Genomic DNA, 26,182 nt, shown 5'->3' on the forward strand with positions numbered 1-26,182 from the left:
TGCATCATTAGTGATATTAAAATTAGATAATTAGTTAGTAACTATGCAGAGAAAACTTTTAATTAGATTCATTATAACTTATTCTTCGTGAATACGGACAAATGTCGGATGTTACATATTTTTGTTGAATACGGATCTAAAAATGGATTGAAAATAATACTGAAAACGAATTTGTATGCATCCATTTAACATCCACATTACAAACGGATACAAATACGTATATCCATATTACATGTTTTAACGGATATGAATTCAAATAATATCTATTTTTATCCCAGAGAGTATGAGGAAAGTAGCTGGCATTAAATTATAGGCTATATGTATCAGGTCTCCTCCACGTCTAGACAGCAACCATTGTAGACGAGCAGTCTTCCAACTCAAAACCTTGAGCTGTCCCATTTGGCTCATAGGAATGGAGTTGGAGTTATTAGAGCGCAGTCCATAATGTACCGGCGGCACTTTAGTTTCCTATGTGCATTCCCTCAATCTCCACATATATTCAACTATCTCAACTCCGATGCTGCTGTGTGACCTGTGACGGTCAGTGTCCATTCCATTCCAGTCCATTACTCCTTGGCTTGCTTGCTTCTGCGCCATTGCTCCCAGCAATGGCAGAACCTCTCACATCGTCTCTCTTGCTAGCCCTTGTCTTCCTCACGATCTCAGCCAGCCCTGTGGCATCGTCCTCCCTATCCGGTGACCCTAGGGATGTCGCTGTCGACAGCCACGCGCTCCTGTCCTTCAAGTCGCTCATGAGTGGCCCATCACTGCAGGCTCTAGCGTCGTGGAGCAGCAATGGATCCACGCCGGTGTGCCAATGGCGCGGCGTGGCGTGTGGCACGAGGGGACGCCGCCGTGGCCGTGTCGTCACACTGGCACTGCCAGAGCTCGGCCTCCTCGGCAAGGTGAGCCCTGCACTGGGAAACCTCACCTACCTGAGGCGGCTTGATCTTCCCAGCAACCGCCTCCACGGCACGCTGCCTCCGGAGCTTGGCCACCTTCGTGAGCTCAGGTATCTCAAGCTCAACTATAACTCCATCCAAGGGTCCATCCCTCCATCGCTCTCCAGCTGCAAGCAGCTCAGGAGCATCCAGCTATACAGCAACAAGTTGCAGGGGCTGATCCCAAGGCAGCTTGCAGCACTCCTAAATCTCGAGGAACTCGTCCTTGGCAAGAATACACTGACAGGAAGAATCCCTTCCAGCATTACGAGCCTTGCAAGCCTCAAACTTTTGGTGGTAGAGTTCAACAACCTGACAGGAGAAATCCCGTCGCAGATTGGCAGCCTGGTCAACCTCGTCTATCTGGGTATAGGTTCTGTTAGTTGATCTCCACCAATAGGCCCAACGACCTATTGGGCCCTATCTCTGCTCCCTGATCGGGGGAGCCCAACCCTAACTCGGTTGGAGGGCCCCTGTCGCACGGCACACATAAAAGGAATGTGGGGGTGAGGGCTCGGACTACGAGGTTGACCGGAGCCGCCACACCCACCCAAAGAGAAACCCTAATCCGATCCTAAAGCGTGCTGCCAGCGACGGGATGAGCCCGCCACCACCACTACCGTCGCGCCTATGCAGGTTCTTCGACGCCCCACTGCCTCACCACCACTACCATCGCGCCTATGCAGGTTCTCCGACGCCCCACTGCCTCACCACCACGCCGTGCACTGGCGTCCGCGAGGCTGCATCCAGGGCGGCATCGGCGTCCACGCTGTCGTTGCGGTGAAGCTCCGCAAGGTCGTGGAGCCTAACTACGGATCTACGGGTGAAACACAGAAAGGTACTCACATCGATCCTAACAATGGTACCAGAGCATGTTACAAGTGTGTATTCCTAACCCTAACCGGGTAAAAGCAAAGAAAAGGGACCGGGGGTGGCGGATGTCACTGGAACCCGGTCACCACCGCCACCGCGCGGGGAGAAAGAACAGATCCGCGTTCGGATCAGAGAAGCAGTAAAGAAAGAGGATTAGGATCTCAAGAACCCTAACCCTAGAACGAATCACCGAGAAGAAAGAAAGGAAAACAGAAAAGGAAAAAGAAGAGAGGGGTCGGCACACGAACCCTAACCCTAGATCCATTCGGATCAGAGAAGAAATAGGGCCCTAGGCTCACAGAGCCGAAACCCTAACCCTAGAACGGGGATAATCTATTCGGGTAAACAAGGGAAAAGAAAAGAAATAAAAGAAAACATAACCTAACCCTAGATCCATTCGGATGTCAAAGAAAAGAAAGAAATCAAAAGAACAGAAAAAAACGAATCGGCAGAATCGAATCGAATCGAAAAGCGCAACCCTAACACTAGATCTTGACCCCACCCCACCACGGGTTAATCCCAGAGGTGAGAAGGGGACGGGGAAGAAGGGAAAAGGGAGCCGAACCAGCCTTTCGCCGGCGAGGGAGAAGAAGACCGAGCCGGGAAGATTTTTTGCCGGGCTCGGCCAAAGAAGAAAAGGCCGCGGCCAGGCCACTCGACGGCGACGTGCTCACCCGTCGGGGAGCACGCGCGCCGGCGAGGGGGCCGGCGACGGTGCCGTGGCTCGCTGCTCACTCCCGCTCGGTGTCCTCTCGGTGGCTGCGGCTACGCTGAGGAAGAGAGAAGAGAGAGCGGCGAGCGAAGAGAGAGAAGGGCAAGAGGCGAATGAAGCTAGGGTTTTCCCCGGGCGCGCGGCGTCGGGGGTTTTTAACTGCGCGAAATCGACGTGCAGCCGTCGATCCCCATCGGACGGCTCAGATCGAGCGGGCTGGCTTTCAGCCCAGGCGGCTGCGCGCGCCAGGCCGAATTCCCGGCCTAGGCCCAGGTTGCGGCCTGGGCGCGGGGGAGAGCGTGGGAAGTGCCCACGCGGGCGTGGGCCGTGGGCCGCCTTGCCATTTTGGGCCGACACAGGAAAAGCAAGAGCCCAGTTTCGGTTTTTTCTTTTTCCTGGAAAATTGAAAATACAAATTGGCTCAAAAGAAAAATAGAAAAAGGTATTTTACCTGTGGGTAAAAATTCAAGAAATTGAATGAAAGTTTTTTTTCCGCTGCTAAATAAAAGTAAGTTCTCCAGTGTTTTTGAACCAACATGGTATTTAACTGGAGAAAAAGAAAGTTTTTCCAGTAAATATTTATTTCCTGGAAAATGATTAATGGATTAAAGAAAATAGGAAAATCAATTTTCCCTGTGGGTAAAATTTAAGAAAAGAAAGTTTTTCCACTGCTAAAGAAATTGTTAATTCTCCAGTTATTTTGAACCAATGTGGTATTTAATTAGAGACAAAGAGATTTGTCATGAATTACGATGTTGTTATTTTCTGACCAACGTTGTTAATAACAATATCGTAATGTTAATGATGTATGCATTAATTCTGCTTCTGCCCAACGGTGATGTAGAATTAGTGTATAAGAAAAGTTGATAATTTTAATGATTTATGCATTGATTCTACTTCTGCCCAACGGTGATGTAGAATTAGTGTTTAAGAATAGTTGTCAAAGTTAAAGATTTATGCATTAATTCTATTTCTACCCAACGGTGATGTAGAATTAGTGTATAAGAATAATTGTATGTTTTGATTTTGACCAACGTTGGAATCAAGGCATGCAAATGATGTGTTATTTTATGTTAAGAAAAGTTTTGACCTGGTTTTCATCTTGTCTAAGATGAACTGGGTAGTCACCTCACCATGTTCCACTGAGATTGTGGCACCGGTGAGGGAGACAAAAAGAGAATGATGCCACTTGGGCAACTAAAGAAAGGGATTTTGAATCCCAAAAGATATCCTATGGCTTTTGAGTATAGGAAGTGGGTCACTGCTGTGGCAGAACCGCCTAATCTAATGCCTCACAGGAGTGCTTGTCTTCCATTAGACACTAAGCACTCGAGGGAGAACACTAAATTACTCGATTCCGTCGGGCACACCCCAGGGGAGAACCCGAAACTCCACATTTTTGTCATCAGGATCACAAATGAGAGAATAAAGCTTACATCATTCGTAACCATTTCTTACATCACTTTTAATACAACATCAGAGTATAATATTTATTAATATGACAGCGGGATAAAATCGTATTATCAGAGTTATAAACAATTTAATTGAACAGCGGAATAGAAACATGTGAACAGAGTTACAGCGGAAATAAACATCTATTAATGCCATGATGAAGTATTGATATATATAGACTACGACAACAGATTATGAAATTTTCATTTATAAAAGTATTTGGTGAGAGTTATAACTAACAACTACGATCGCAGCGTAAAGGAAATCCTCGCTGAGCCCACCAGAAGGAATCCACACACAAAGGTTAGATCTAGCATCCACCTGTCACCTGCAACAGGGGAAAATAAAACCCTGAGTACTCAATTGTACTCAACAAGACTTACCCGATAGGAGAAAAGAAAAGACTCCAAGGATATGCAAAGCTATTTGGCTTGTGGGTTCATTGCAATTGCAGGAAGCATTACTAAACGTGTGTCCCTATATTCGATTTTTATTAAAAGCCGCATTGGTTTATTAACTAACCATTCTATGTAAGCACCTGTGCTACTTTCAAGCAGGTGGTAAGCAATTAGATTTCCTTTGTCCATCTTCCATCTTTCATCTTTCAGTTCTTACTATGATGCTAAACCGTAGACAAGCCGTACCGGATAGCCTGGCGATTCGCGAATCAATGCCCCCAGCTGGGTACCCCAAAAACACACGCCCCGCTTGTACCCCGGGCACAAGCAGGACCAACCCATCATTCTCCTATCCCGGGTGTCCAGGTCCCCGCCCAAACTAGGACTCCAAGCCCCCGCCCCTGAGTCCCGGACTCAGTGCGGCGCAAGGACCTCCTCCACCAAAACAAAACCCTAACAGTCGGTCCGGAAAGAGCCGGATCCGCGACAAGAGAGCAACAAGTCTTCCAAGCGCCCATACACAAGTATGTGCTCGGGATAATAAGTCTGTGACCTGCCTAGAGTCATATGCATGATCGGTCCATAATCGATCAGACAGGGAAAACGGTGTAACCAAGCTATGACCCGCCTCCGCGGCGACACAACTTCTTACACCCACCAATACCCAAACCATATTCCTGTCCGGTCACCATTTTCCTTCCCACCATTTTATATATTTCAAGTGATAATCATATAGTAACATATTTCCTATATCTCGCGAGTGACAGGCAATTACTCGACTTTTACCGGAGTCCTGTAGCATAGCAATCTACACGATCCTGTCATACTAGTAAGACTCATAGGATAAAGATATATATATGCAAGTGGGTTTCATTAAATCCTTAAAACTTAATGCACAAATATAATTTAAACTGCAGAAAAGTAGGGGTTATGCACCGGGGCTTGCCTGGGTAAGATATAATCAGAAGTTAGCTTCCCATCATGGCGACATGATCTCCAAAAGCACCATTTCTCCAGCAACTTCCGACAACTCCGTGATCCACCGACGTCCCTATTATGATATGCAATGTAATGCCATGCAAAGATATAATTAATTGACCGCGATCGTGACTCGTATAAATACGCTTTACGCCTCTCAAGTTAACGGGCTAGTTCTAACTACGACCGTACTTAGCTACGTATCCATGTTGTCGAACAAGGCATTATTTCTCAATAATTCTTTTAGTTATATAAACCAACGGTGTTTCTTTATTCGCAATAGGACATTATTATTTATCTAGCAACTAATTATTCTAGAGCTACAAAATTATGGTGAGCCGCTAATATTGCTAGGAACCTACTGTAAAGATTTCAGATCTAATACTATTACCAATTTGTCACGAAAGTTCCTACAAATTTATATTTTGCAATATTAATTATCTTAGATTAATTATATGGCTCATAAGAATATCATCAAACTATGTGAACAAAATACACTATTGGATGGATCATTATTTTAGGAACTCAACCAAACTGGTTTCATAATTTTTGGACAACTACACAATTTGCTACTGATTTTACAAGTTTGCTTCAGCAGTAAATTAGAAAATACCTTAAAAATGAAACAAGGCCGTCGGCAATGAAACTAGCCCAGCAGCCTAGGCGGACGGGGGCGTGGTGGCCCAGTGAGACCGGTGGCCCACGAAGACACGCGGCCCAGGCGCGCGCGGCACAAGACCGGCCCAAGCAGCCAGCCGGCGGGACACAGCTGGAGCGGGCCAGCCCACGCGGGGCGCGCGGCACCAGGCCTGTCGAGACGTACGCGTGGGCCAATAGGGCTGGCAGCGCAGATGGCCCATCGATAGGCAGTTCTACTATGCGAAGCATGGACGAGGAAAAATCACTGGCCGCCGGCAGGACAGCTCCGGGACGGGAGCGTTTCGCCGGCTCTAGGCAGCAGGCAGGCCGGCATCGACGACGGCGGGGCGGCGCAGAAGGGCAGCGCGGCTGCTGCGGCATGGACCCCGGCTGGCGAGGCGCGGCCTCACGACAGCGCAGGCACGAGCGACCGCAGGCGCAGCCATGGCGGGAGTGCTTTACCAACGCGGGTGACGGCGGGATGCCAGCGCGCTGCTGCTCGGGCGCCGAGGAATCGCAGGACCGTGCGGGACCAGGGCACGCAGGGAGGTGAGGCGGTGGCGCTGTAGCAGTCGCGACGGCCGGCTCCACGGCACCGGCTAACATGGCGCGGGAGCAGACGACGGCGAGGCAACCGCCCGGGAGAGTAGCGCGGCTCGGCGAGCGGGAGAAACGCGGCAGCGCTCCAGGGCATGGTAGTCGCGGCTGGCGAGACAGCTCGGAACGGCGTGCTCGCGCGCTGAAGAGGCAGCGGGGCACGGTGCCTGGCCATGGCGGCGGACCGAGGCGGAGGGGAAGGAGAGGGGAATGGCGCTGCTGGCACAAGCAATGGGGCACGAACACGCTTGGCACAGGCGGAGCAGCGCTGCTGCGCAGCAGGCCCAGCGCAGGGCGTGAGGAGCTCGGCTGGTTGCGAGCGCCGGCATGTGGGATGACAGCGCGGTGGAGCGAGGCGAGGTTCGACCACGCGCGGGGTGATGGCTCGAGGAGGCACAGCGACGGCGGCCTGGCCGAGCAAGCAAGCCGAGAGAGAGCGAGGAGGGAAAAGGCCTTTTTCAGTAGTGAGGGCTCGGCTGCGGCGCTGTAAATGTGCGCTGGCCGCTGGTGCTAAAAAAAAAGGGAAGCGTCGTATGTGCCAGAGGACAAACGCGGAGACAGGACGAGACGGCGTGGCGTGGCCGGCAGGAGTGGCAGCCTAGTGGAGAAAATAAAGAACGGCCGCAACACCTCCTCCACTGACTCGGTCACAGTGATGAAGAGGACGGAAGCATGAAAGAGACTGACATGATTGAAAAAAAAAGACAGCCAGAGAGGAACAGTAAGAAGGAGACAGCAGCAGCTCGGACTGACGCCCAGAAGTAGGAAAGTTAACATGCATCCACTGTAAAACGTCTAAGCCTACATCGGTTGGTTATTAGCCGCTCCAGTACCATACGTAATGTAGAGACTTTTTGTTGGGATGCTATCACGTTTAAGTTTGACGTACTGTGCGAGAAGGGTGGTGTTTATGCAGGTCAGGATATGTAAATAATATACTCCACCATTATTACTAGTCACATCCTGGTGAGTGATGACCGCACTATTATTATTATTGATTAAACAACTCTGGCGTATGGCGATGATTCTTCCATGGAGAGCAACCTGTGCTTTCAATCAATTTGTTGTTCCATCCATAGGTGGCCAGGTCATTTGTCTTGTCAACAAAAGCTGAGTGATGCAGTGAGGCACATAATTCCTTGGTGTTTGTTTTAATCGATCTGGAGATAGCATGGTTCCATGATAGGAGCTCACTAACTCAAAGTTGTAAGCTTGTAGCTTGACTGGCCCCTGCTTTATTTGGCTCCATGCTCCGTCACTGGACAGCAAAGGCAGGCAAGCAAAGACAAAACCACTCGGCAGCATAACAAAGAAAGGGAGAGAGAGAGGCAATGCTGCCGACACGGAGGAGACCCGGCCAGACCTGCCTCGGCGCGAAAGAAAAAGGCAAGGTCTGAGCGCGTTCGGCTGAGCACGTGGCCCGGTTGGCGTCGACAACTCCATAAACGTGCGCCAGCGCGTGGTCAAGTACAACAGTGACGCGATGAGACGCGAGGTGTCCGCGGCGACAGACTGAGCAGCCAAACCAGTGCATTGCACGCTATTTAAAGCAGACCAAAAACCATGTAAAAACCTGGCTAAAGCTAAACCGATTTTACAAACCTACAGTCCACACCACCGGCTATACAGCGAAGCAATCCGCGCAACAAACAGGACACCTGAGAGGAAAATATAAGCACGCCAACTTGGGTTCGTCACTCGAGCACCATTTCGCGAATTGAGTTACAGCGCGTTTCAAAAGAACTTTGGGATATTTTTGGGGTAATGTCGCAGCGTCAAACCAACCTACGAACTACACCAGACCTAGGTACTCACCGGGAACCATCAAGCTATACAAAAACATGGATAATTTGTTTTATCATTTTATGAGAGTTTTAAAACTTTAACACGAGAGATCGGGGGTGGTATCAGAGCATAAATGAGGAAATAAAGCTTCGAAAACCTTTTCTAAACTAAAAATTGACAACCCATTGTTGCAAAAAGTTAGGACGTTGCATGCGAAGTTATATACGTAGCCCTATTACTATGGTTATGTATCCAGGATATATGGCACTCTGCTGACTTAGATAGGCTTGATCAAGTTTTCTGTAGGTACACTGACTCGAGCATAGTTCGATAGTATTGACTAGTTACAGGGAGAGAACGATGTGCCAAAATTCTGAGAACGGTTGCCCTATATGTTGGCAACGGTGAAAGGACGTATAGGACGCGCATTCATGCATATCCCGTTTGTGCATTGTAGTACTCGTATTACTTGCAGATACACCGTCCATAGGGGTCACACGTGTCGTATTGTGCACGAATGTCTCGTCCTATTCTAGAGTTAGGTCTGAACTGTGGCATCGTGTTTCGCGTTCGCCCGTGGTTCGCGCCGGTCGTGACCCACGTCTCCCCGTACCCCTTTCTGCGCTCTTGTCGGACCCTTGCCCTGCAGTCGTACTAGTCAGTAATGACATCGCACGTCGCTCGCCTCGAACTCGTGGAATTTGGTCGATCCGCCGTAGTGATATCGCGCGGGAACCCTGGTGAACCGCGCTAGGACCACTGAACGCTCCGCCTTTATAAGTAGAGCCTGGCTTAGCCATTGGTACCACCACTCAGCGCATTTTAGCTCGCTTAGCTTCTCCTTTGAGCCAGCTTTTCACTCAGCCTTCCTTGCAACCACCGCCAGAGATGGCAGGAGCCTGGGTTAGCACCTACTGCCTGAATGTTGAGGGGTTTCCCAAAATCCTGCATGCCACCCTACAAAAGCTCGAAGTCAATGATCGCCCTGAGTATGAGGGCCGTGAGTATGAGGAGCATGGCACCGAGCGGTGTGAGGTTACAGTCTACATCGAGAAGAGTGAAGAGTTCCCTAACCTCACCGAAGCCTGGAGTGTGACCGCCACCGGGTTTAGCTTCACCGACACCTACCAGGTTGTGGCCCGCAAAGCCTTACGGTACCTCTGCCAGATCTATGAGGAGCCCATTGCCCGTACCCCCATGCGGTTCTTTCCACCTTTGGATAGGAACCGGCGGGCATGGAGGGCTCGCATGGAGGCTTTGCAAGGGCGGGATGCGCAAGAGGACAGTCCCACCATGGTGCACTTAACCACATACCTACTCGCTCTAGATGAGCAGTATGACCGACAAGCCTTGGAGCTGAGGGCGTGCCTTCGGCGCGCCGAGGAAGCCGAGGTCTTCAATCGGATGCTCCAGGTGCAGCTCGCCGAAGCGCATGCCAGCGCTGCAGCTGCTGAGAGCCGAGAGGCTACCATGGAGGAATCTCTGAAGGAGGCTGAAGATCGGCATGTCCATCAGCTGGGTGAGGCCTATCTGTTCACTAGGGCCAAGCGGAGGTCGCTGGTTGATGGAAGGCAGGATGCCCCAATCTTGGAAGGGATCCCTCTCTACCAGCCAGAGAGAAGAAGAACCGGTGATGCAGAACCGCCAGCACCTCCACCGTCGGAAGTGTTAGAAGCAGAGCCCTTGATTCCTCTCACTCAGCCATTGCCATAAGAAGATATAGAGTAGTTGCCTTGGGATGCTATACCCGTAGTAGTAGTGTTTTTCGTTGCTGTCCCCCGATATTGTACTCTTACTTGTTGTTCGTCGTCCGTAGTTGTTGAGATCATCTGACCGTAGGTGAATGCTATGTCGAGAATGGAGCCTGAATGCCTGTACGTTGTACCCGCATAAGATCGTTGGAACGTGCATTTTAATTATTTCGCTGTGTTTATTGCGTTCATTTACTTTAAAGCCTCGTTCGGCGTGCTCCAAGTTTTCAAGGGCGATATTAAGTGGGTTACAAGAGAAGTTGTCATTCAGATGCCAAGCAGATCAGCCGTGATTGGATGTTATTGGACACTGTATCGACTAACTTTGGATGTCCCAACAGAACACTTGAATCTTTTTAAAACAAATCCGTCGTTGGATTTGAATTCCTTGTCCCTTGTTGTGGAGAGAAACCTTTGTTGTGGAATTTTTCCCTTGCGATACCCCCTTACTCTGTGGTCTATGACCCCACTGCCTTCATGGCGTGTAAGTTGGTGATAGTTGCCTGGTTAAAAGCTTATGGTGCCGCGACGAAACCGAGGGCTCCATGTGGAACAGCTGCCACATGTGACGCTGCTCGACACGCGCTGGTATCGAGGTTGTTAACCAAGTACCTTTACCAAGTTACACCGCCGTACTGTTTTGTTTTAAAGTTTTCTCCTTGAAAATGTTCGGGTGTTCAAACGGGAAATCCATAATAGGGATGCAAAAGTGTCTTTCAAGGTAAAAAGGAGATGGTTTGGAGAAAGGAAGTATGACATGATCTGGGTTTACAGAAAAGACGGATGTGGTCAAGGAAGGTCAGCAGTGGATAGTCGGGAGTAGTTGCAAAAGTCAGAGTGGACATTTTGTCGCAAGCCCTGTGCTTAGTTGACCGTGCTACGCATGTCGGGTTATTTCGCTGCATGCCCTGCGAACGCCATCGATGTCGGGTCCATTATCGTTTCGTTTTCGCGTGACCGCGGCATCGTGCAGTGCACACCGTCTTTGTGCACTGTGCGTTGCTCCTTTTCCATCATCCGGTCGGCTTCCGACTCTCGTGCCTCGTCCCCATACCGGACCCCCCCATTTCCCTTTCTTTTCCTTCTTCTTTTGGTGACACGACCGCCCGCACGCCTGCCTCATCGAGCGGACCTCCTCTCTTCTCCTTTATTTCCCCCTTCGCCGCTCGCACAGGAAGCACGCCATGTCTCTGACCTTATCTCCACAGCATGCACCATCTGTGTATCCCATCCCCACCGCAATAGCCTCCGGTGTGTTGCTTCCCACCTCTGTTCGCCACTATAAAATCCCCTTGGTCCTTGCTCTTCTTCTTTATTCCCATTCCTCTCACATTCATAGCAGAGCTATGAAATCCAGTCGACCTTGTGAAGCTAGGTTCGGCAGTCTAAGGTGATAGTGTGATCTGAGAAGAAGGAAGGATCCGGTTCGTCGAAGAAGTTCAAGATCTCTTGGTTAGTTGGTCTTAGGGTTCGCGATGTTTTACTTCTCAGTCGACTGTTTCTGGATCTGTTGGTGCTACGCCATGTTTTGGATAATTATTATCTTGTTGTTTCTCCATTGTCCTCGTCTATCTCGACTTCTGGATTAGATCTCGGTTGTACCAAGTTGCTCTTAACCATGTATCCCTAGATCCCCGTCTGGTTTAGTATTCGAAGTCGTGTAATCTTTCGTGTAATCCCTAATCTCCGGAATGTAATCGTGTTTCCCCTTTTCTGGTTCTAGTTTCGAATCTTGGGACGAGATTCTTTTTAAGGGGGTTGGTTGTAACACCTCTGGTGTTACGAGCTCGCTTAGCACCTTAACTAAGGACTAAAAGAAATTAATTGACCGATCTCTCGTGTTAAAGTTTTAAAACTCTCATAAAATGATAAAACAAATTATCCATGTTTTTGTATAGCTTGATGGTTCCCGGTGAGTACCTAGGTCTGGTGTAGTTCGTAGGTTGGTTTGACGCTGCGACATTACCCCAAAAATATCCCAAAGTTCTTTTGAAACGCGCTGTAACTCAATTCGCGAAATGGTGCTCGAGTGACGAACCCAAGTTGGCGTGCTTATATTTTCCTCTCAGGTGTCCTGTTTGTTGCGCGGATTGCTTCGCTGTATAGCCGGTGGTGTGGACTGTAGGTTTGTAAAATCGGTTTAGCTTTAGCCAGGTTTTTACATGGTTTTTGGTCTGCTTTAAATAGCGTGCAATGCACTGGTTTGGCTGCTCAGTCTGTCGCCGCGGACACCTCGCGTCTCATCGCGTCACTGTTGTACTTGACCACACGCTGGCGCACGTTTATGGACTTGTCGACGCCAACCGGGCCACGTGCTCAGCCGAACGCGCTCAGACCTTGCCTTTTTCTTTCGCGCCGAGGCAGGTCTGGCCGGGTCTCCTCCGTGTCGGCAGCATTGCCTCTCTCTCTCCCTTTCTTTGTTATGCTGCCGAGTGGTTTTGTCTTTGCTTGCCTGCCTTTGCTGTCCAGTGACGGAGCATGGAGCCAAATAAAGCAGGGGCCAGTCAAGCTACAAGCTTACAACTTTGAGTTAGTGAGCTCCTATCATGGAACCATGCTATCTCCAGATCGATTAAAACAAACACCAAGGAATTATGTGCCTCACTGCATCACTCAGCTTTTGTTGACAAGACAAATGACCTGGCCACCTATGGATGGAACAACAAATTGATTGAAAGCACAGGTTGCTCTCCACGGAAGAATCATCGCCATACGCCAGAGTTGTTTAATCAATAATAATAATAGTGTGGTCATCACTCACCAGGATGTGACTAGTAATAATGGTGGAGTATATTATTTACATATCCTGACCTGCATAAACACCACCCTTCTCGCACAGTACGTCAAACTTAAACGTGATAGCATCCCAACAAAAAGTCTCTACATTACGTATGGTACTGGAGCGGCTAATAACCAACCGATGTAGGCTTAGACGTTTTACAGTGGATGCATGTTAACTTTCCTACTTCTGGGCGTCAGTCCGAGCTGCTGCTGTCTCCTTCTTACTGTTCCTCTCTGGCTGTCTTTTTTTTCAATCATGTCAGTCTCTTTCATGCTTCCGTCCTCTTCATCACTGTGACCGAGTCAGTGGAGGAGGTGTTGCGGCCGTTCTTTATTTTCTCCACTAGGCTGCCACTCCTGCCGGCCACGCCACGCCGTCTCGTCCTGTCTCCGCGTCTGTCCTCTGGCACATACGACGCTTCCCTTTTTTTTAGCACCAGCGGCCAGCGCACATTTACAGCGCCGCAGCCGAGCCCTCACTACTGAAAAAGGCCTTTTCCCTCCTCGCTCTCTCTCGGCTTGCTTGCTCGGCCAGGCCGCCGTCGCTGTGCCTCCTCGAGCCATCACCCCGCGCGTGGTCGAACCTCGCCTCGCTCCACCGCGCTGTCATCCCACATGCCGGCGCTCGCAACCAGCCGAGCTCCTCACGCCCTGCGCTGGGCCTGCTGCGCAGCAGCGCTGCTCCGCCTGTGCCAAGCGTGTTCGTGCCCCATTGCTTGTGCCAGCAGCGCCATTCCCCTCTCCTTCCCCTCCGCCTCGGTCCGCCGCCATGGCCAGGCACCGTGCCCCGCTGCCTCTTCAGCGCGCGAGCACGCCGTTCCGAGCTGTCTCGCCAGCCGCGACTACCATGCCCTGGAGCGCTGCCGCGTTTCTCCCGCTCGCCGAGCCGCGCTACTCTCCCGGGCGGTTGCCTCGCCGTCGTCTGCTCCCGCGCCATGTTAGCCGGTGCCGTGGAGCCGGCCGTCGCGACTGCTACAGCGCCACCGCCTCACCTCCCTGCGTGCCCTGGTCCCGCACGGTCCTGCGATTCCTCGGCGCCCGAGCAGCAGCGCGCTGGCATCCCGCCGTCACCCGCGTTGGTAAAGCACTCCCGCCATGGCTGCGCCTGCGGTCGCTCGTGCCTGCGCTGTCGTGAGGCCGCGCCTCGCCAGCCGGGGTCCATGCCGCAGCAGCCGCGCTGCCCTTCTGCGCCGCCCCGCCGTCGTCGATGCCGGCCTGCCTGCTGCCTAGAGCCGGCGAAACGCTCCCGTCCCGGAGCTGTCCCGCCGGCGGCCAGTGATTTTTCCTCGTCCATGCTTCGCATAGTAGAACTGCCTATCGATGGGCCGTCTGCGCTGCCAGCCCTGTTGGCCCACGCGTACGTCTCGACAGGCCTGGTGCCGCGCGCCCCGCGTGGGCTGGCCCGCTCCAGCTGTGTCCCGCCGGCTGGCTGCTTGGGCCGGTCTTGTGCCGCGCGCGCCTGGGCCGCGTGTCTTCGTGGGCCACCGGTCTCACTGGGCCACCACGCCCCCGTCCGCCTAGGCTGCTGGGCTAGTTTCATTGCCGACGGCCTTGTTTCATTTTTAAGGTATTTTCTAATTTACTGCTGAAGCAAACTTGTAAAATCAGTAGCAAATTGTGTAGTTGTCCAAAAATTACGAAACCAGTTTGGTTGAGTTCCTAAAATAATGATCCATCCAATAGTGTATTTTGTTCACATAGTTTGATGATATTCTTATGAGCCATATAATTAATCTAAGATAATTAATATTGCAAAATATAAATTTGTAGGAACTTTCGTGACAAATTGGTAATAGTATTAGATCTGAAATCTTTACAGTAGGTTCCTAGCAATATTAGCGGCTCACCATAATTTTGTAGCTCTAGAATAATTAGTTGCTAGATAAATAATAATGTCCTATTGCGAATAAAGAAACACCGTTGGTTTATATAACTAAAAGAATTATTGAGAAATAATGCATTGTTCGACAACATGGATACGTAGCTAAGTACGGTCGTAGTTAGAACTAGCCCGTTAACTTGAGAGGCGTAAAGCGTATTTATACGAGTCACGATCGCGGTCAATTAATTATATCTTTGCATGGCATTACATTGCATATCATAATAGGGACATCGGTGGATCACGGAGTTGTCGGAAGTTGCTGGAGAAATGGTGCTTTTGGAGATCATGTCGCCATGATGGGAAGCTAACTTCTGATTATATCTTACCCAGGCAAGCCCCGGTGCATAACCCCTACTTTTCTGCAGTTTAAATTATATTTGTGCATTAAGTTTTGAGGATTTAATGAAACCCACTTGCATATATATATCTTTATCCTATGAGTCTTACTAGTATGACAGGATCGTGTAGATTGCTATGCTACAGGACTCCGGTAAAAGTCGAGTGATTGCCTGTCACTCGCGAGATATAGGAAATATGTTACTATATGATTATCACTTGAAATATATAAAATGGTGGGAAGGAAAATGGTGACCGGACAGGAATATGGTTTGGGTATTGGTGGGTGTAAGAAGTTGTGTCGCCGCGGAGGCGGGTCATAGCTTGGTTACACCGTTTTCCCTGTCTGATCGATTAAGGACCGATCGTGCATATGACTCTAGGCAGGTCACAGACTTATTATCCCGAGCACATACTTGTGTATGGGCGCTTGGAAGACTTATTGCTCTCTTGTCGCGGATCCGGCTCTTTCCGGACCGACTGTTAGGGTTTTGTTTTGGTGGAGGAGGTCCTTGCGCCGCACTGAGTCCGGGACTCAGGGGCGGGGGCTTGGAGTCCTAGTTTGGGCGGGGACCTAGACACCCGGGACAGGAGAATGATGGGTTGGTCCTGCTTGTGCCCGGGGTACAAGCGGGGCGTGTGTTTTCGGGGTACCCAGCTGGGGGCATTGATTCGCGAATCGCCAGGCTATCCGGTACGGCTTGTCTACGGTTTAGCATCGTAGTAAGAACTGAAAGATGAAAGATGGAAGATGGACAAAGGAAATCTAATTGCTTACCACCTGCTTGAAAGTAGCACAGGTGCTTACATAGAATGGTTAGTTAATAAACCAATGCGGCTTTTAATAAAAATCGAATATAGGGACACACGTTTAGTAATGCTTCCTGCAATTGCAATGAACCCACAAGCCAAATAGCTTTGCATATCCTTGGAGTCTTTTCTTTTCTCCTATCGGGTAAGTCTTGTTGAGTACAATTGAGTACTCAGGGTTTTATTTTCCCCTGTTGCAGGTGACAGGTGGATGCTAGATCTAACCTTTGTGTGTGGATTCCTTCTGGTGGGCTCAGCGAGGATTTCCTTTACGCTGCGATCGTAGTTGTTAGTTATAACTCTCACCAAATACTTTTATAAATGAAAATTTCATAATCTGTTGTCGTAGTCTATATATATCAATACTTCATCATGGCATTAATAGATGTTTATTTCCGCTGTAACTCTGTTCACATGTTTCTATTCCGCTGTTCAATTAAATTGTTTATAACTCTGATAATACGATTTTATCCCGCTGTCATATTAATAAATATTATACTCTGACGTTGTATTAAAAGTGATGTAAGAAATGGTTACGAATGATGTAAGCTTTATTCTCTCATTTGTGATCCGACGGAATGTGGAGTTTCGGGTTCTCCCCTGGGGTGTGCCCGACGGAATCGAGTAATTTAGTGTTCTCCCTCGAGTGCTTAGTGTCTAATGGAAGACAAGCACTCCTGTGAGGCATTAGATTAGGCGGTTCTGCCACAACTGCAAACGAGAAATATTTGGCTGTGATAAAGAACATGATTGGACCTGCAATTATGGGCTCAATCCCAGAGTGTGACACAGTCACCGAGTACCTCGATAGAATAAAGAGTCAGTTCACTGGCTCTTCAAAGACATGTGCTATCCAGCTGATAAAGCAGCTGGTGACAGATAGTCACTCTGGAAATGGTGGCATAAGAGAGCTCACGATGCGTTGTCGAAATTATGGCACTATCGTTCAGGCCATATTTCGAGGGGGAGAATAGAAAGACTAGTTAAAAATGATATTCTTCTTCCATTAGAGCTCTCATATTAAGAACAATGCAGAGAATGCATAAAAGGAAAGTATATAAAGAAAGATGACAAACGAAGCACAGGAATTTTACTGATTATCCACACTGACATCTGTGGTCGGTTTTCCTATAAAGAGTGTGGATGGTTATGATTCGTTCATAACATTCACAGATGATTACTCCTATTATGACTATATTTATCCAATCAAAGAAAGAAAAGATGTATTGGATAAATTTAAGATATTAAAGATTAAAGACAGTCAGGTCTGACCGTGGTGGAGTACTACGGTCGGCATACCCTAAAAGAATGGCATAGTAGCCCAGTATTCTATACCGGGCGAACCTCAGCAGAATAAAGTAGCTAAAAGACTCAATCGTACCCTGATGGATATGGTGGGCAATATGATAATTTACTACACCTTACAGTTGAGCCTGTGGATGGAGGTGTTAAAAACCCCATTCATATTCTCAAAAGAGTACCAAGTAAATCGGTGCCCAAAACACCGTATGAGTTGTGGACAGAAAGTGTACCCTCACTAAACCACTTGCGTGTGTGTGGGGGAGCCCTGCTGAGGCTAAAGTATTTAACCCAAACATTAGGAAGTTATATCCCAAAACAGTAAGTTGCCATTTGTTTGGGTTAAATACTTTAGCCTCAGCAGGGCTCCCCACATAGAAAAGTCAAAAGGTTTTTGTTTCTACTGTCCATAGAGACACACAAAGTTTGTGGAAACGAGACACGCTGTTTTTCCTAGAGGATGAAAAGATGAGGGAGAGCATGGTAGCTCGAGAAATTGACCTTGAAGTGAAGCGGGTGTGTGCGCCCACTCCAATGATTCATGAGTCAACTTTCTCACTACATGCTGTCGCTGCACCGACAGTGCAAGACACTATAGTGTCAGCACCTGTTGTTATTCCACCTGTGGCAAAAATGAATGAAAATGAGAAACCTGTTCTTCAGGATCCTATAGAATCTATTGCCACACATGAGGGGAGCAACAACAGCCTCAAAGAGTAGATGTGCCAAATGTGGAGGCCCCTAGAAGGTCTCAAAGAGTTAGAAAATCAGCTATTTCTGCTGATTATGAAATGTATAACACTAAGGAATTTCAAATGGAGGATGATCCCACCTCATTTGAAGAAGCCATGAGAAGTGATCATTCATCAAAGTGGCTTGAGGCCATGGAAGATGAAATGAAATCGATGAATGTCAATAAAGTTTGGGATTTGAAAATAATTCCTAAAGGAGTCAAAACAGTAGGCTGTAAATGGGTCTACAAGACTAAACATGACTCTCAAGGGAATATAGAGACATATAAAGTGTGACTTGTGACAAAAGGCTTTATGCAAAGAGAAGTGATTGATTACAATAAGACCTTTTCTCCAGTCTCATGTAAAGTTTCCTTCAAAATCATAATGGCATTAGTGGCACATTACGATTAAGAATTACATCATATGGATATAAAGACGGCATTTCTCAACAGAGACTTGGAGAAAAATGTTCATATGGCACAACCGAAAGGTTTTGTTATGGAAGGAAAAGAACGAATGTGATGCCGCCTAAAGAAATCCATTTATGGATTAAAACAAGCTTCAAAACAGTGGTACTTGAAGTTTGATCAGACAATAAAGAATTTTGGGTTTTAAAGAGAAGGTAGAGGACAATTGTGTCTATGCAAAGTTTAAGAATAGGAAGTTTATCTTCCTTGTCCTGTATGTAGATGATATCTTACTTGCTAGTAGTGATGTCAGTCTACTACTGGAAACAAAGAAATTTGATATGAGAGATCTTGGCGAAGCCTCGTTCGTTCTAGGGATCGAGATTCACCAAGATAGAAGAAAAATGGTATAAGGACTATCACAAAAGGCATACATGGAAAATATCTTAAAGAAATTCAGTATGCACAAATATAGTCCATCACCTGCTCCTATAGTCAAGGGCGACAGATATGGGAATTTTCAATGCCCTATGAACCAATATGAGCTCAATCGATAAAGTAAAAGTGGTTCCATATGCTTCAGCTGTCGAAAGCTTGCAACATGCTCAAGTATGTACGCGCCCTGACTTTGCATTTGTTACCGGGTTTTACTTGGCAGATTCCAGAGCAATTCTGGAATAGAACACTGAAATTAGTAAAGAAAGTCTTGCATTATTTGCAAGGAACGAAATGCCTCATGATGACATATAGAAGATCTGATTGACTCCACATGGTGGGATATTCAGATTCTGATTATGCGAGTGAATACATATCCAGACATGGATTTTCTATCATCTCGCAAATATGAGCTATTTCATGAAAAAGCTCAAAGCAAACTGTCACTACATCGTCCACAATGTATGACGGTTTGTAGCGTGTTATGAGGCAACGGGCAGGTGAACTAACTAAAGAAGTTTATACCCGGTTTTGAAGGTGGTTGACGACATCTATAGACCACTAAAGTAATACTATGATTATAATCTATCAGTACAGGATGCTCACAACATAAGTCAAGTGGTGCTGCCAAACACATTGACATAGAGTATTATGTTGTGAAAGATTAAGTCCGGGATCAAGTCATAAGTCTTGAGCATATAAGAACAGAAAGGATGCTCGCGGATCCGCTTACAATAGGCTTACCACCCAACATGTTCAGAGGACATGGTGTTCAGAGAACATGTAGCTAGCTTGGGTTTAAGGGAAAGCCTAAAATATTCCTGGACAAAAGTAGGCCCAAAGATAAGTATCTATTTCAGAACAGAGTAGTAAGTTGTAGCTGTTAAGTCTATTGGCAATGGACCGTGACGATGAGACATGCTCTATGAGCTAATCTGTAATGGAATGAACAAAAGCAAATGATATGAAAGTGAAAGATGGAATAAGATCAAGGGGGAGAATGTTAGTTGATCTCCACCAATAGGCCCAACGGCCTATTGGGCCCTATCTCTGCTCCCTGATCGGGGGAGCCCAACCCTAACTCGGTTGGAGGGCCCCTGTCGCACGGCACACATAAAAGGAATGTGGGGGTGAGGGCTCGGACTACGAGGTTGACCGGAGCCGCCACACCCACCCAAAGAGAAACCCTAATCCGATCCTAAAGCGTGCTGCTAGCGACGGGATGAGCCCGCCACCACCACTACCGTCGCGCCTATGCAGGTTCTCCGACGCCCCACTGCCTCACCACCACTACCGTCGCGCCTATGCAGGTTCTCCGACGCCCCACTGCCTCACCACCACGCCGTGCACTGGCGTCCGCGAGGCTGCATCCAGGGCGGCATCGACGTCCACGCTGTCGTTGCGGTGAAGCTCCGCAAGGTCGTGGAGCCTAACTACGGATCTACGGGTGAAACACATAAAGGTACTCACATCGATCCTAACAGGTTCCAATCAGCTCTCAGGCCCCATTCCCACTTCGCTAGGGAACCTCTCGGCTTTAACAGTTCTTAACGCCTACGAGAATGAACTGGCAGGGAGCATACCCTCCTTGCAAGGCATGTCATCTCTCAGGGAACTTGATCTCACGGCAAACAACATTCAAGGAACCATCCCTCCTTTAGGGAATCTCTCCTCCATGGTATCTTTAAACCTTCAGAGAAATAGCCTTGGGGGATGCATTCCAGAATCTTTAGGGAACCTTCAGTTGCTTTCGTCCATTTCATTGGCAAATAACAAACTTGTAGGTCCTATTCCTGATGCCATCAAAAACATGCATGCCCTTACTGAACTTTACCTAGAGAATAATCAGCTAGAAGGCCCTTTGCCACTTTCGATGTTCAACCTCTCCTCTCTTAAAATGCTAAACATACAAAACAACAGCCTCACTGAGGGGTTTCCACCTGACATGGGCAATAAGCTTTCCAAACTACAGCAGTTCCTTGTATCCGATAATCATTTTCATGGTCTGATCCCACAATCCTTGTGCAATGCATCCATGCTTAAGATGATTCAAACAGTAGATAATTTTTTATCTGGAACAATTCCACAATGCTTGGGAAATCGCCAAGAGTTGCTGTCTGTAGTGAATTTTATGGGAAATCAGCTTGAAGCAACAAATGATGCTGATTGGAGTTTCTTGACTACTTTAACGAATTGTAGCAATATGATTGTACTGGATGTTAGTATGAACAGGCTCAAAGGAGTGCTACCAGAATCAATTGGTAATCTGTCAACACAAATGGAGTTCCTTGGCATAGCATCCAACTATATAAAAGGAACAATAACTGAAGCGATAGGAAACCTCATCAACCTGGATTACCTTGACATGGAAAATAATCTTCTACGTGGCCCTATTCCACCATCTCTCGGCAAACTTCAGAAGTTGAATAGATTATTTGACAAATAACAATTTGTCAGGATCCATCCCAGTGACTCTTGGAAATCTCACCAAACTCACTACCCTTTTCCTCAGTACTAATGCACTCGGCGGTGCCATACCTTCTACTCTCAGCAATTGTCCTTTAGAAGCATTTGATCTCTCTTTTAACAATCTTTCTGGTCCCACACCTAAGGAACTTTTTCACATCTCAACCTTACCAAGCTTAATGAATCTTGCACATAACTCATTAACTGGGACTTTACCTTTGGAAGTGGGAAATCTCAAGAATGTAGTTGAACTCGATATCTCTGATAATATGATTTCAGATAAGATTCCTACCACCATTGGGGAGTGCCAAAGCTTACAATATCTCAATATGTCCGGGAACTTCCTTGAGGGAACAATTCCCTTAACTCTAGGACAGTTAAGGGGTCTCCAAGTCCTTGATTTTTCTCGAAATAATTTATCTGGCAGAATTCCCAACTTCCTCAGTGGTATGACAGGTCTTTCTAGTTTGAATCTTTCATTCAATGGTTTTGAAGGTGAAGTTCCAAATGGTGGAATATTTCTTAATACAACAGCAACCTCAATCATGGGAAACAGTGATTTGTGTGGTGGAATCCCTCAATTCAAGTTAAGAGCATGTTCCACTATTGCCAAAAAGAAGCTATCTTCAAAGATTGTCATGTTTATCATCGTAAGCAGTGCAATTCTGCTTGCCATACTATCTGCATTGTTCGTGTTATGCAATAGGAGTAACCTTAGAAGAGCAAACCCGCACGTATCACTATCCAGTGAGAAACACATCAGAGTTTCTTATGCCGAATTGGCCAAAGCAACAAGTGATTTCACATCCAGGAACCTCATTGGAGTAGGCAGCTTTGGTGCAGTGTACAAGGGGACAATGGAAATCTGTGCCCAACAAGTGGTGGTTGCAGTGAAGATGCTCAACTTGCAACAAGCTGGTGCAACTCGAAGTTTTGATGCAGAATGTGAGGCTTTGAGATGTGTTCGACATCGGAACCTTGTAAGGGTTATAACAGTGTGCTCAAGCATTGATTACCGAGGTGCTGATTTCAAGGCACTTGTATTTGAGTATCTGCCAAATGGAAATTTAGACCAGTGGCTACACAAGCATCTGGAGGAAGATGGTGAACCCAAGATTCTAGATCTTATTGGGAGACTCCAAATTGCCATTGATGTAGCTTCTGCAGTTGACTACTTGCACCATCACAAACCATTTCCAATTATTCACTGTGACCTCAAGCCGAGCAATATTCTTCTTGACAACAACATGGTTGCACATGTTGGCGATTTTGGGCTTGAAAGGTTCCTACATCAAGAACACATTGACAAGTTAGAGAGATCAACTGGATGGAGTGCAGTAAGAGGAACAATTGGTTATGTTGCTCCAGGTGCGCATAATTCTACTCATTTAATTTATAGTGAAGCCATCTGTTTAAAATTTCCTTCCATCTAACACAGTGTTTGTTGAATCCAGAGTATGGACTGGGCAATGAAGTCTTGATCCATGGTGATGTCTACAGTTATGGTATACTATTGCTGGAGATGTTCACTGGAAAAAGACCAACAAGCTCTGAGTTTGGGGAAGCTCTTAGCCTTCATAGGCATGTAGAAATGGCACTGTCAGATCAAGCAGCCAATGTCATTGACCAAGACCTACTAAGAGCAACAGAGAGTGTTAAAGGAATAGCACAGAACTATCATGGCACTGAAGAGAATGAAATTGGTTGCATCGTTTCGGTTCTGAAGGTTGGAATTATGTGCTCGGAGGAGACACCAACTGATCGCATTAATATTGGAGATGCACTGAGAGAGTTGCAGGCAATTAAACAAAAGTTCTGCATGCATCAGAGATCTTCTTGGTGAATTAGCAGCAAATCACTTGCATATTGTATTCATGGTTGTGCTTGTGCATGAGACACATCATAAATTATCGAGGATCAGTAATGGTGTGTGCAAACCAGTCATTTAAGTTTTGAAGAAGATGCTGGAAGCTGAAAAGACTTTAGCAGAAGCATTTAACAAGAAAGCTATGGTTTTTCCAACTCCTTGTTACCAACTATCTTAGTTTAGTCATTTTAGGAAAGCTTCACCTCCTATTCCAAGTAAAATTGATGATGTCATGTCATGCAAAGTAATGGTATGCATATTGCTCTATTTTCATACCTGTATATTATAATCATTTAATCACTGCTAAGAGGAAACAATTCCCCTCAGTTAGGCACATTAAAAATTTCCATGCCCTGTAATCTACTCATTTGCAGACTCAGTTATCTGTAGGCTTGCATCCCTCATTGAGTTATTTCTTTTTGCAACTTCTGTACAAGTAGCAAGCAGCAATCGAAGAGATCTCTAGGAAGGAGATCGACATTTACGTAGCTCCAGTGTCGAGTAGCGTACCAGGTAGAAGTAGTGGTGGAACTAGACGGCAATTGCCATAGGATGTGCAGGGGTTGATGCTGCCGGCTGCTGCATGTGTCGAGTCCGATGGTTGGTGGAACGCTGAAGCAGCAGCTAGTGGCGATGTTGCAGGGTGGCTGACGCTCCATGGGGAAGAAACTGCAAGCCGAGCGTGACTGACTGACATAGGACAACGTAGACACCTAACCCTGAAACTAGTAAGCAGGCTTCACAACGCCTGACTAATGGATTTCTTTTTTTAGAAAACAAGAATTTTATCATGAACATGGAGGGGTCATGTTTAGTATTCATTATCTTCCATGCAGCAGAAGTTTAGTTCTTCTTTTCATTTAAGCTTGACTACAGCAATATACACTTAGGCAACAAGCTAAGTTTCATGGAATTACCCTACCAGGAGCATCTGCTGATCAGATTCTGAAGCAATAAATTCATCATTGTCTTGCGCAACGTGCTTCTTGGATCTGATTGATCCAGAAGGATTGGTGGAACATCCAAACACTATCTTTCGTCTTCCAGTTTCGACATTCCACTTTAAATATGCAACCTCATGAGATGCCCCATAATACATGGATATGTCTTCGCAGTGAAATTATGGTTTAAATATGTTCACAGCACTGAGAACTCCTGTGAAAAATACCTCATTATGTGCAGTTCTAGTCCAGCCTTTTCTCCTCCCAATTTTGGCCTCATTAAGTCTGTAGTATGCTGGATCTCTCTCAAACTCTGAAATTGCCTTCTCCAGTTCACCCACCTTATTCGAAATTATATCCAAGTGAGTAAAGGACATTGGCGGTACAACAAAATAAGTAGATGTAATTTTACGATAACCTTTCTGGTACTTAGCATAATAACAGCACTACATGAGCGGCTGATAGTGATGCTGCCTGAGGTGTAGCAAGCATGCAAAGGAAAATGTCTAACATGGAAATCCTTCTGAATAGCATGGATTGGAAATTAGAATAACAACAATCCAAATGCTGAGGCAACTCCATTCCATGCACCTGCCATTGGATACTTTCAGCTGGTTCAGCAGTTCTTTGTTCAGATAAAAAATATTCTCCCATGTTCAATTCAGGTGTATGCTTCCTATTGGTGTAATGCACCTTGCACTTTGTCATTCCCTACAATAACAGGAAAAGAAGGAAGCTTTAGTCATATCATATGCAGCATAAATGGGTACGCAATGTATGAATTCTAGTCTAGGAATCAAAATATGACGACTAGTGGTGTAACAGCTATTTCTTCGAACATCTGCATACAGCCAAGAAAACGGCGCCAGCCGCCAACTCTGCTCGATTCACTGCTCCCTACCCTACCATGCCACCGCGACTCACTACACGCACAAACTCTGCAGCGCGGACGGGTGAGCATCAAAGAAGACCCTCGTGGTTCCGAACAACGAAAGAAACGGGCGGATGGAGGAACGGGGACCAGAGGGCGGGCAGAAGGTGAGCAGCTCACCGAGTCCTGGATCTCGTCCTTGACGATGTAGAAGGGAGGCCCTGCGCGGGGGTCATCCTATTATCGCTGTGCCGGAGTGCCCCAGCCGTCGAGACGAGATCCCGCCTCCGTGCCTGCCCCTGGCTCCGTGCTCTGCCAATGAGCAGGGGAGGTGAAGGGGAAGAAGGGAAGGGAAGGGGAAGGGAGTACAGATTGGCCCGGAGAAGTGGGAAGTGGGCTTTCATGGGCAGTCCAACTTTCTCTTGCCTTGCTCAAAAGACGAAGGAAAAACATTTTTAACTCCTTGGATTATTGCCACGGTTTGTCAACAGCTAAGGGTCGCGGAAATGCGTATGTTGTATTGGATTTGCGGTCATATAAGAAGGAATCGGGTTCGGAACGATGATATACGTGAGAGATTAGGGGTAGTGCCAATTGAAGAAAAGCTTGTCCAACCCCGATTGAGATGGTTTGGACATGTGCAACGGAGACCTCTAGATGCACCGGTGCGTAGTGGAATCCTAAGTCAGGATAGTAACGTGAAGAGAGACAGAGGAAGACCGAAGTTGACTTGGGTAGAGGCAATAAAAGGAGACTTGAAAGGATGGAATATACCCAAAGACCTAGCCTTAGATAGGAGTGCTTGGAAGACAGTTATTCACGTGCATGAACCTTGATTGCTTCTGATGGGTTTCAACTCTAGCCTACCCCAACTTGTTTGGGACTTAAAGGCTTTGTTGTTGTTGTTGTTCAAGTTTTCTCCCTGAATCATTTCCTCCAAGCTTCTTTCGTGCTCCCTTTCCATCTCCATTCGATGGTGTGGCCGTGTGGGTGCTTAATGCAAAGTTGAGGGATGCCACCGGGTTGCCCTTGGGCATCTATGGCTATGGGGTGGAGGCGTGGAGCTATAGTGATTTCTGGGTATGCGAGGATACCCAACTTTTTTTTGCTAGAACATCAAGTATATCGTCATTGACCAAACTTTTGGATGGTGCAGGTGAGAAAATGGTTACAAAGTTGGAGTTTTGGGATGGGTTGTCATCAATGAACTATCAGATTGTTCGGCTG

The 26,182-nt window shown here is 47.2% G+C and overlaps 1 protein-coding gene and 1 long non-coding RNA gene across 4 annotated transcripts; one reads left to right on the top strand and one right to left on the bottom strand.

Annotated features, from left to right (window-relative positions):
* The first annotated feature begins 418 nt into the window (after positions 1–418).
* LOC136483255 (receptor kinase-like protein Xa21) lies at positions 419–23,447 on the top strand. The gene is made up of 7 exons (XM_066480273.1): positions 419–1,314; positions 20,295–20,866; positions 20,921–21,071; positions 21,502–21,838; positions 21,983–22,131; positions 22,219–22,644; positions 22,731–23,447. Exons 1-7 carry the CDS (start codon positions 471–473, stop codon positions 23,117–23,119), a joined length of 2,868 nt encoding a protein of 955 aa, XP_066336370.1. The 5' UTR covers positions 419–470; the 3' UTR covers positions 23,120–23,447.
* On the bottom strand, positions 22,430–25,286 carry LOC136483256 (uncharacterized). 3 transcript variants are annotated; one of them, XR_010765380.1, is made up of 5 exons: positions 25,136–25,286; positions 24,676–24,795; positions 24,312–24,425; positions 23,420–23,812; positions 22,430–22,562 (listed from the first exon to the last, which is right to left on the bottom strand). It is a non-coding gene; the product is annotated as an uncharacterized lncRNA (long non-coding RNA). The 3 variants fall into 3 exon arrangements; XR_010765379.1 differs by having other exon boundaries at positions 23,420–24,425; XR_010765381.1 differs by having other exon boundaries at positions 22,495–22,562; positions 23,654–24,425.
* Positions 25,287–26,182: the final 896 nt, after the last annotated feature.

This window comes from Miscanthus floridulus, chromosome 9 (assembly GCF_019320115.1).
Source record: "Miscanthus floridulus cultivar M001 chromosome 9, ASM1932011v1, whole genome shotgun sequence".
In the NCBI taxonomy this organism is placed as follows: Eukaryota; Viridiplantae; Streptophyta; class Magnoliopsida; order Poales; family Poaceae; genus Miscanthus; species Miscanthus floridulus.